At 42.8% G+C, this 12085-nt stretch overlaps 1 protein-coding gene across 1 annotated transcript in view; it reads right to left on the reverse strand.

Moving 5' to 3' along the window:
- The window catches only part of HEATR5B (HEAT repeat containing 5B), a 226389-nt gene that overhangs the window by 37400 nt on the left and 176904 nt on the right, over positions 1–12085 (reverse strand). The window contains exon 28 of the mRNA XM_030196394.1: positions 3914–4151. Within this exon, the coding sequence (XP_030052254.1) occupies positions 3914–4151 (238 nt within the window). The remainder of the gene's footprint in view (positions 1–3913; positions 4152–12085) is intronic.

The following is a 12085-nucleotide window of genomic DNA, read 5'->3' on the forward strand; positions in this document are numbered from 1 at the left end:
TAGTGGGATGTGAATGTGTGGACTGAAGACCACGTTCTAGCCTTGCAAATCTCCTCTATGGAGGCTGATCTCGCGTGGGCTAATGACTTAGCCATAGCTCTGACATTGTGAGCCATGACATGACCCTCAAGAGTCATCCCAGCCTGGGCATAAGCAAAGGAGATGCAGTCTGCTATCCAATTTGAAAGTGTGTGTATGCTGATGGCCACCCCCAACCTGTTCAGGTTAAAAGAAACGAAAAGCTAGGTGGACTGTCTATGGGTTTTAGTCTGCTCCAGTTAGGAGGCTAAGGCTAGCTTGCAGTCAAAAATATCTAGTACACCTTTGCCAGGATGGGCATAAGGTCTGGGGAAAAATGTTGGAAGAACATTGACTGGTTAAGATGGAACTCTCACATGACCTTAGGCATAGGTGGTCGGTGGCTCAGCTGTTTGGGGAGGCTAAAGTGGGCAGGGCCAGGCCTGAGTCCTCAATTGCCTAAAAGCATACAGAAAGGTCAGTAAAATAGTGGCAGATAATATATTCTGTTAAATTTAGATATTAAGATACATATCAAATGCCAGAGAATAAAGTGGCAAAGAAAATTAAACAGTGCAAGTTCAGTAGCTATATATATATATAGCTCTTTTAGGCAACTGAATTAAAGCGGATTTTAAAAAAAGTGTCAATAGCTGAGACCTACATCTCTATAGAGGCCTACAGTCCGTCTGCCCCCTCTTTCTCTCTCTCACATCCCACTTTCCCACAGCCAGTCTGCCTCTCTCTCACGCACCTCTCCCTCATTTCTTCTCCCCCCCTCCGTTGCAGCATCTATCCCTCTCCCTCGTTTCTCCCCCACATTATAGCATCTATCCCTCTCCCTCATTCCCTCCCAAATGCAGTGTCTATCCCTCTCCCTCATTCCCTCTCGAAAGCAGCGTCTATCCTTCTCGCTTGCTCCCTGCAGTCCCTCTAATTTGATTAGTTCGCCGCTGGTAGTGTGGCAGCATACTAACTAAAACATTTTGCTTCGGCCTGACAGCCTTCCTTATGATGTGTCCCACCTCGCGGAAGCAGGAAGTTGTGTCACAGGCAGGACGCATTACGAGGAATGCCTGTTCCAGGACAGACACATAGTCATGAGGCTGCGCATCCCCACACCCATTCCAGAAATATTGGATGCAATATCAAAGCTGTCATAAGCGCCCCTGGCCAAATAATGCCTACACTCCACCTGCTTACTGGCCAACTGGCGAAACTTAGCAGCCTACTCCACCAGACTTGGTGTACTATTCACTAAAGACTCCAAAGTAAAGGCTCATGTGGAGCTGGTAGGACTGGATGTGGGCAACGAGCATCAAGGCTTGAAAAGCTTTCCTCCCAAATGAGTCCAAAGTTCTGGCTTCTCACCCCAGGGGAACTGAGGCATGAGACCAAGAACTCTTGGCTCATTTGAGAACAGATTCGACTACCAAAGAATGATGAGGAAGTTGGGGCTTCTTGAATCCAGGAGCCTTCTGGATACAGTACTGCATATCCACCATCTTGGGAGCTACCTGTAGTGAGAGGAGAGATTCCCAATTCCTCATCAGTACATCCTTAAGGATAGGGTGCAATGGTACAGTGACCCCTTCCTTAGGAGTAGACTTATAGCCCAAGACAGATAACATCTCTGCCTTGGGCTCCTCCTCCGTTTCCAACTTAAATGGAATAGCCACAGCCATCTCCCTGATAAAACCAGCCTCTGGAGGAAATTTCCGTCTCTGAGGGATCAGAAGGGATACCAAATCACTCCTTCTCCGAGAAGAAATGTGGGTCTGTATCTGCTTCCCATGAGCAATCCCAGTCAGACTCCTCTTCCTTATGAGGATCAGGAGACTCTGTCTGCACCAGCCTCGATCTAGTGGAATGGTGTTCACACTCTGAGGAGCAGCCCTTCCCTTAGAGTCCGGGGAAGCTTCCTCTCCCGATGTCAGAGGGGGTAGTGCCTGCTCATGCCTCGGCTCCGGAATCCTGCAAGGTATCAGTGTCAATAACCTGAGCACTGGTGTTGATGGAGCCTCAGAGGGGGGCTGGGGCTGCTCCGCTGAAGCCACAAGAACCCTTGATGCCAAAGCAGAAGCACCCTGCAGCAACTGTGCCAACTCTTCATGGACCATGCTCTGGAACCGCTCATTGAGGGTGGGCATCGGCAAAGGCATGGGAGCCGGTGTGGAGGCAGCCTGCGAAGTCATTGGTGCTGAACTGGTGATGGGGACCTGGCTGTTTGACCGTTTGATGATTGGCGCACTTGTACCTATTCCAAAGAGGGGGAGCACTCTTCTGAATGCCTACGCTTCTCCGGTATTGGAGAGTCTGATGTGCCGCTGCTCCCGATGCATACAGCCTCCATCCCTCGATGCTGACGAGGACGCCGCCGAATCCGAACATCTCCCTGGTGTCGTCCGATGCTGACTGGTACCAGGGCCTGCTAAAAGCACCTGGTGTTCAGGCAGGTGGAGACCCACTCGATGCCGGTGCATTCCCAGTGGTTACCCGTGTTTGAGCAGCCATGGAGGTCGATGTCATCGGTGCAGAAGACGATGGTCCAGTTTTTAAAGAGCCAACAAGCATCTCCTGTTGAGCCAATTGCAATCTCTGTGTCCTTGCCTGCATATGAAGGCAAAGATCACTAACAGAGGGGTCATGATTTGGTCAAAGGCATCAGTTGTGTGGGTCTGCGAGATAAATAATGCAGAGGCACTTAATGCACCGCTTGAAGCCACTAGGGGGTGTTCTGGGACATCAAGAAAAGAATTTCAGCTAAATTAAACTCCTCAATCTTGAACAAGGGGAGTGTTCATACTGAGGTCGGAGCTGCGGCCTAACTGCACAGCCACTCATGAAAAATAAAGGAAACTAAATAAAACAAGGGAGATAATTACCTGCAGGGGAAGGCACTCGCAAAAGTGAAAAAAATTGCCAAAAAATGCAGCGTGACACTACGAAACGCGATCTCTCAGCTTCATGGAAAAAAAGAGACTGAGGGACCCACGCGCGAGTGGGAAAGCACCAGCGCATGTGCGGTGGGATGCTGCTAGAATTTTCTTTACTACTAGCAATTCAGCATCCGCACTGAGGCTCTGTTGGATGACATCGCCCATATATGGGAATAATGTGGCCTGCTCATCCTCAGAGAACGTATGCTAATTGTTAGTAAAAGCCCCCCCCCCCTTTAATATAGTTTCTGGCTACACAAGGGTCCAAGAAAAACACATTTTGGAGTTGCCAGACAAGTGAGTTGGAGGTAAGCAGGAAATTCAAAACCTAAGATTTGCCCAAGTAATTTCTGAAGGTACCCAGACAAATCTTCCAAATGCGAACCCTGCAATCTCCAAACCTCTAAGAAGAAAAATACATTTATTATTATTAACATTTGTATAGCGCTACCAGATGTAAGCAGCGCTGAATATCCAACGTAGAGAGAGACAGTCCCTGCTCAAAAGAGCTTACAATCTAAAAATAAGACAGACAGACAAGACAATTAAGGACAAGGGAAGTACTGGGTGAGAAGGAACAAGGAGAGGGCAAATTGAGTAGTGGCTAGGAGCCAAAAGCAGTGGTGAAAAGGTGGGTTTTTAGCATAGATTTGAAAACAGGTAGAGATGGAGCTAGACATACAGGCTCAGGAAGTCTATTCCAGGCATAAGGTGCAACAAGGGAAAAGGAACGAAGTCTGGAGTTAGCAGTAGAGGAGAAGGTGGACGACAAAAGAGATTTGTCCAGTGAGCAGAGTTCATGGGGAGGAATGTAGGGAGAGATGAGAGTGGAGAGGTAATGGGGAGCTGCAGAATTTATGACATAAGATCAACCACTGGCAGCTTTTTCACAGTCAAGGTTATTTTGCCCACAATTAATTCAAGGTGTAAATTCAGAATAAAGTTGCTGAGATTACCATCTGGTGGAAGCTGACTTGCAAATTCGGGTGGCAGAGTTAAAAGTGCATAGTCTTTCAGTGCAGCCAGCCACAGCCTGCTAAGTGTGGGAAGCTCAGGTTGTACAAGTGTAATCAAGCTATCTGCTGGCAGCTCATCTGTGGTGCTATAATCATCTTCATCCTCCTCTGTACACTTAATAGCTTTCTCTGCTTTGGAATCTGCTTCTTTTTTAATTTTCATAGCCACAACATATACCTATAAATACGAGAGGTAAAAAAAATGTTTATGGTCCACAATCTCTATCCTTCAGCTGTTCATAACTAATGTATTTACATAAAATAAGTAGAGCATAAGGACTCTGTAGACAATAACATTTTATTTACTCATCGCTGGGACATTTGTTAGGACTGATAAAAATATAATAAAAAAAAAAATTTTCATATATCTCATGTTTCATACTGCGTTCCACTGTCACTACAAATTTGTAAAAATTTTACAATGAACACAATTTGATAAGGAAAAAACAGATAAAATGCTTAGGTAACAATGAATAGTCACACTCCAGAAAGACTATTATCCTCCTTCTGTCGCCATCACTATTAAGGAAAGTCTTAAGATAAGCTTGACCCTGTAACAACTTATATGCACAATGATATTACATCAATATTCTTTTTTTAATAAGGAATGCATTTCTGGACTATGAGGGCTCAGGTACAGGAGGACTCTCTTTCATACCAGCACCTTCAGGGTCTTAAAAACAGTTCTTAAACTCTTACAAGCTTGCAAATATTTTTCAAAGCCTTAACAGATTATTCACCTAGACAAATGCAATTCCCTTAGTTCCATCCCATCACCTCCTGCTTAGACTACTGCAACCTGCTCCTCTTACGTAAGTACATCCTAGAACATATGAAGCTTAATTGTTCTATTGGGTTGATAATTTGTTAGAATTAGTAAGGGTCATGTTTACTAAAATGCAAGAGTTTGCAACTACTGCACCTTAATTCTGCAAGACTACCACTGGGTGTCATCAGTGCCATTTTGAAACTCAAGCAGACTACTCCCATCCCATGACATTCGACAAGCAGAGAACCTCTAAATGAGTCCTGGGGAAGGTTAAGAAGGGGAGGAGGTTCTGCCGGGGTGGGAAATTGATATGAGGGGTTGAAATTAGGGGGAGATCATGGCCCTTTGGGGGGAGGGGGGGGAGGGTTAATGATGGGGGTAAGGGTAGATCTATAGGAGGTTGGCCTGCTCCTGATGCAGACTTATGAATTCTCTTGACACTCGGGGCAGTGGCAAATCATGACAGCTAGTGTGCAGCACCAACCCACATGCTAGCTGTCACAGTCGACCACTACAATGCTCCAACCATCACTTAACCCTACTCATGCTAAGTAGCTAGCATGGTTTGTTTGTTTTTTTTGTAATATGCTGGCTGTTTTATTTTTGAGTTCCAGTACCTTAATTAACATTTATAAAAACACAGTCAGTACAACACAACATAAGAACATTTCTAAATCACAATTGCCATGAACAGTGCAGCGAACCCCCTTCCCCCCAAACAAATATATTTTTCAAAAGATGACTACATTTTATGGTATTAAGATATAATATAGTGGCAGCATATAAAGGAATGCGAGTCAGAGATACCAGATTTCACCATGCATGCCAATCAAGAAGAGTTATTATCTTTCCAATGAGTTCAGCAACAAAGTGAAAAGTTGAGAATTTGGGTTAATTAAACTAGCTTGCTGAGCCAGTGCCTTCCAAACTACACTGTGTTTAAAAAAAAAAAAAAAAAAAAAGAAGAAATTGGGGGAGAGATTCAAGATGGCTGCCACGCAGGTTGATTGCTGAAACGCTCTCGTGTCTATGAGCAAACAATTCTTGTTTTTCAAATTGAAAATGCCCCATTCTAAACGAAAAGGAATTGTGAGATTGGTACCTCCACCCACCTCAACTTCTTCACCAGCTCAGACGTCCCTTGAGCGTTTCTTTCCCGGCGCAACCAGACTGCAGCGAGGAGCGGATCCCATAGCGGGGGAAGCCGGAGGAGCGGAATCCCCGCCGGGAGAGGAAGTCTCCTTATCACCACCGTCCACCTCGCTTATTCCTCCTAGCCCGGCGTCGAGAGCGGTCCTGGCGGGAAACCCCATCGGCTCCGATGATGCGTCGATAGGGGCGACAGTGGAGGACCCAGGCATGCAAACGGCGACTCGGGGCTCTGTGGGCAGTTCGATTACCACAGTGCAGACTTCGGAGGTAACTCTACAGACCCTGAAGGTGATGTTGGACCAGATTTCCACCACGCTACAGAAAACGTCAGGTGATGTGGTCAATTTAAACACTAAATTTGAAGAACTACAAAGTACTGTAGATTCTGTTAAGAATGATCTATCGACGCAAGTCCGAGCTATAAAGAAAGAAGTTGAGACCCTAAACTCCTTTAAAAATGTGGTAACAAAAGACTCTTTGGACATTAGGAATAAAATCGAACAACTTGAAAACTTTAACAGGCGCCTAAACCTCCGCTTACTCAATTTTCCAATAATATACATAGTAACATAGTAGATGATGGCAGAAAAAGACCTGCACGGTCCATCCAGTCTGCCCAACAAGATAACTCATATTTGCTGCTTTTTGTGTATACCCTACTTTGATTTGTACCTGTGCTCTTCAGGGCACAGACCGTATAAGTCTGCCCAGCACTATCCCCGCCTCCCAACCACCTGCCCCTCCTCCCAACCACCGGCTCCGGCACAGACCGCACAAGTCTGCCCAGCACCATCCCCACCTCCCAACCACCAGCCCCGCCTCCCAACCCCGGCACAGACCGTACAAGTCTGTCCAGCACTATCCCCGCCTCCCAACCACCAGTCCCGCTGCCCACCACCGGCCCTGGCACAGACCGTACAAGTCTGTCCAGCACTATCCCCGCCTCCCAACCACCAGCCCCGCCTCCCGATCCTGACTAAGCTCCTGAGGATCCATTCCTTCGGCACAGGATTCCTTTATGCTTATCCCACGCATGTTTGAATTCCGTTACCGTTTTCATTTCCACTACCTCCCGCGGGAGGGCATTCCAAGCATCCACTACTCTCTCTGTGAAAAAATACTTCCTGACATTTTTCTTGAGTCTGCCCCCCTTCAATCTCATTTCATGTCCTCTCGTTCTACCACCTTCCCATCTCCGGAAAAGGTTCGTTTGCGGATTAATACCTTTCAAATATTTGAACGTCTGTATCATATCACCCCTGTTTCTCCTTTCCTCCAGAGTATAGAAACCACGCTACAGAAAACGTCAGGTGATGTGGTCAATTTAAACACTAAATTTGAAGAACTACAAAGTACTGTAGATTCTGTTAAGAATGATCTATCGACGCAAGTCCAAGCTATAAAGAAAGAAGTTGAAACCCTAAACTCCTTTAAAAATGTGGTAACAAAAGACTCTTTGGACATTAGGAATAAAATCGAACAACTTGAAAACTTTAACAGGCGCCTAAACCTCCGCTTACTCAATTTTCCAATAGTAGCGGGGGAAACTCTAATTAATATTTTTCGAAAATACTTGATGGAAATTTTGAATATTCCTTCAGAGGCTATACCTCCACTAAACAAGATTTACTATATTCCTGTTAGAAATGGGGGTCAAGGTCCTGTTAAAGATAATCTTGATTTGCAAAATATTTCTGATATTTTAGAACAATCCTCGGACATAATAGTGAACAGAGCTACAGTCATTGTATTGCTCGTTTTTGAACAAGATTATAATACTATCTTAAGACTCTACTTTAAAAACCTTAAGTCACAATTTTATGGTGCTAAGGTTTGGGTATACCCTGATGTTACTAAGCCAACTCAGCAAAAAAGGAAGCAATTTCTTTCTTTAAAACAAAATACAATTGATATTGGAGCTTCCTTTTTTCTTGCATATCCGTGCAAATGCGTGGTCAAGCTGGCTCAAACAAAATATACATTCTTTTCACCGGAACAGCTAAAAGTGTTTATAGAGATGAAGAAAGTGAAGTGAAAAGTAATGAAGCACTGGTTAATAACAGCCTATACCTATGAGATTATTCCTTTTTTTGATCTTCTCTAACTCTTTTCTCTCACACATCACTATTGTGGTCTAAGAAAGGCTGTAAAATATTACTTTGTATAAATGCACCAATAGATATTTTTCTTTAGAGTGTTAAATACTTTGTTAGTTTGAATGGAACATTATTTTTTTATATTAATTTTTGCCTATATTTCTTTACAAGGTTTATCCTTGTTAAAAATGTATTAAAACTATAAATAAAAATAATAATAATAAAAAACCTATATAAAGCTTGTTTTCTGCATAACTCAGTCAAAACTTGAACAATTTCAATAAAATTTGTGCTATAATATCCTGAATTAAATTTTCAATAAGACTACCTGGAGTACTGTGTTCAGTTTTGGAGGCCGTACCTTGCGAAGGATATTAAAAAATGGAAGCAGTGCAAAGAAAAGCTACGAGAATGGTATGGGATTTGCGTTCCAAGACGTATGAAGAGAGACTTGCTGACCTGAACACGTATACCCTGGAGGAAAGGAGAAACAGGGGTGATATGATACAGACGATCAAATATTTGAAAGGTATTAATCCACAAACAAATCTTTTCCGGAGATGGGAAGGCGGTAGAACAAGAGGACATGAAATGAGATTGAAGGGGGGCAGACTCAGGAAAGATGTCAGGAAGTATTTTTTCACAGAGAGGGTGGTGGACGCTTGGAATGCCCTCCCGCGGGAGGTGTGGAGATGAAAACGGTAACGGAATTCAAACATGCGTGGGATATGCATAAAGGAATCCTGTGCAGTAGGATTGGATCCTCAGCAGCTTAGCCGAAATTGGGTGGTGGAGCAGGTGGGGGAAGAGGGGTTTGGTGGTTGGGAGGTGAGGATAGAGGAGGGCAGACTTATACGGTCTGTGCCAGAGCCGATGATGGAAGGCGGGACTGGTGGTTGGGAGGCAGGAAATACTGCTGGGCAGAGTTGTACGGTCTATGCCCTGAAAAAGGCAGGTACAAATCAAGGTAAGGATACACACATGAGTTTATATTGTTGGGCAGACTGGATGGACTGTGCAGGTCTTTTTCTGCCGTCATCTACTATGTTACTACAACAGCCACCTCACCTAAATGACATCGCTATCACCTAGTGATTATCATCTTGATACGCAGAAACCATTTTGCTTTTAACATAAACAAGTCACCAAGTTTCAGTCCGGAGGATCAGAATTTGCAATCTGGAGAAAGGTCATGGTTCTCAGACTGGTGCAAGAGTTTCCAAAAAAGAGATGGAACAGGGTAAGCATAGAACAGTGTTTCCCAAGTCCGGTCCTGGAGTACCCCTTGCCAGTCAGATTTTCAGGATATCCATAATGAATATGCAAGAAAGAGATTTGTATATAATGGATGCATTATAGTGAAGTGATGTCATTTAAGTGAGGCGTGAATGTAGGTTTATCACAAATTTATTCAGGATGATATATCCCAAATGTTATTGAAGTTGGTCAAGTTTTGACAGTTATGCAGAAAACAAGGTTTGTATAGTTTTTGTTTTTTTTTTTTTTAAACACTGTGTTGAAAAATAGCTCTAATACAGCTCCAAACCCCAGACCAAAAATAATTAAGATTTGGGCAAAGAAGCAGCATATGCGAAAGAGTCCCGACTTCCTACTGACAAGACCAGAACTTGTTAGCTGTTTTTCTCAGTTTGGATAATTTAAGTATGGATCAAGTAATTCCATGTGTGAGAAGTATAATGACTGCATAAGTGACACAGAAAGTGATACCCTAATCTCTTTTGCCCAATAAAGCTTTCAGCTCTTATCTGTAAAGGAGCTATTCAATTGAAATTCCCATGATTTTTGTGCCAACAATACAGTCTGAACTAAGTAGGACATTATAAAAACTGGACTACTACTACTACTTATCATTTCTATAGCGCTACTAGATGTATGCAGCGCTGTACCCTTGAACACTACTTTTAATGAAGGGATCATACCTTTACATAATTGTTCCAACTCCCATTCATCTGATAGATCAGATAATGGAGGAAGAGAAGCTGAAATGCAATATCGTAGTTACATCCATTACTAGTAAGTAGTGCTAGGATAATTAAATTCTGCTTGCAGGTAGATACATTTATCAATTTCTTTGTGAACCAAACTGCCTTACACTGCCAAGAATGACTACAAGATTATGCGTTCTAGATTTTAAGATGAGGTTTATAACGAATCAGTGATCTTTTGGAAGTCTACTCAGAGTTGACCAAGGGGCATTGAGTTTTTAAAAAAGGCCATTTGGGTCGCCAGCAAAACCAGATGATACTGAAGAGTTCTTGGAAGTGACATGCACAGTGCTAATGAGAGAGGGAGAGGAGAAAAAGCATCTCATTTTAAAGTGAGTCAGATAGGCACATGTTCCACAGTTTCTGTCTGAAACAAAAAAAAATTAAAATGGGAAAGGCATAATGATACAAGTCAAAATCCAGAAAGTTCACCTTGCCACTCTCCCTTCCCAATTTAAATTTGCAAAGTACTAATCGTTGGAGTTTTGTTCTTCCACAAAAACATTCATTACCATGCTGGCTGGTTTTAACATATGGTAACTGTAAAGTGCAAGTCTGAGCTAATTGCTAGCATGCAGTAAAACCAGCACTAGCTACTTAATGCAGCTTAGTAAACAGAGCTGAAAAAATCATTATCTGTAACCACCATAAAGTATCTGAAGAACTCGGGTTCAATTAATTGTGGACAGGTCTGCTGGTGAACAAACTCTCTCTGAAACTGCCCTCGACGTATACAGGAGATTGACTTATAGTCTAGTTTATACTATACACTGTAAGCAGCATATATTACTAGCATTATAGAAATAATAGTTGCAGTAGAAATTGTAGCATTGCAGTTTGAAAGTATAAAAGAGGTTGTAATTTACTTTCAGACTGTTATTTAATTGCATTAAGGAAACAGAACTCTGAGAAAAGCTGTTCTTGATATTTCACTTGAAGTGGAGGAATAGCCCAACGGCACGAGAGCCCAGTTCAAATCCTACTGCAACTCCTTGTGATTTTGGGCACTTAACTCTCCTTACAGGGGGGGGGGGGGGGGAAAGAGAGAGAGAGAGAGAGAGAAGAAGAAGAAGAGAGAAGAGAGAAGAGAGAGGAGAGAGGAGAGAGAGAGACAATTCTATGAACATTCCCAGGATTCTATACAGCACGACTTAAGGTGCACATGCAAATCCAGTCATATTCTAGATTTCCACTTGCAACTTAGTTAACAAGCCAATCAGCCCCACTAACTGCCACTTAACAAGCAATTATTGATAATGATTGGCATTAATTAGATGCACCCAGAACCGTCTAAACATATTCTATAATGTGATGCATGTAAATTCTTAGACGCTTAGTTGAAAAAGGGGCATAGCCATTGGCATTTCTAAAATCTATGCGCATGGTTATAGAAAACACTTGATCCACGCGTAATTTGGGTCTCGGCATTTATACCAAGTTTTACTTGGTGTAACTGCCTGCGACTAAATTTAGTCACGCGCAGAAGGGTGCTTGGCATGTTCTATAAACGGCACAAAAATTTAGGATTATTCTATAAAGTACGCCTAAATTTACGCCTAAATACCTAGGCGTATTTAGTTTTGGAACTGATTTTTTAGGCATCATATATAGAATCTAGTCCTATGCATGTAAATGTTTACAACATCAGCATATATGCATGTATGGGCACTTATGAGCATAAGTGCCAGCATGCTACCTAAGCACTACTCTGCAAAGAACTGTTTCACTTACATATCATGTATGTGCAAAGTGGTGGTTGTGGGTGAATATACATAGGGATGGAACATAAAAGGGATAAAAGATCACTGATTCGGTATAAACCTCATCTTAAAATCTAGACCGCATAATCTTGTAGTCATTCTTGGCAGTGTAAGGCAGTTTGGTTCACAAAGAAATTGATAAATGTATCTACCTGCAAGCAGAATTTAATTATCCTAGGACTACTTACTAGTAATGGATGTAACTACGATATTGGATTTCAGCTTCTCTTCCTGCCACTTACACGCATAATTGAAAGAATACTGTGGCATTTAGGTGCTAATCCTACACTACTCTATGGTTGGCATAAATTAGGTGCAGTAATACTCGA

This window comes from Microcaecilia unicolor, chromosome 3, assembly GCF_901765095.1.
Source record: "Microcaecilia unicolor chromosome 3, aMicUni1.1, whole genome shotgun sequence".
Lineage (NCBI taxonomy): Eukaryota > Metazoa > Chordata > Amphibia > Gymnophiona > Siphonopidae > Microcaecilia > Microcaecilia unicolor.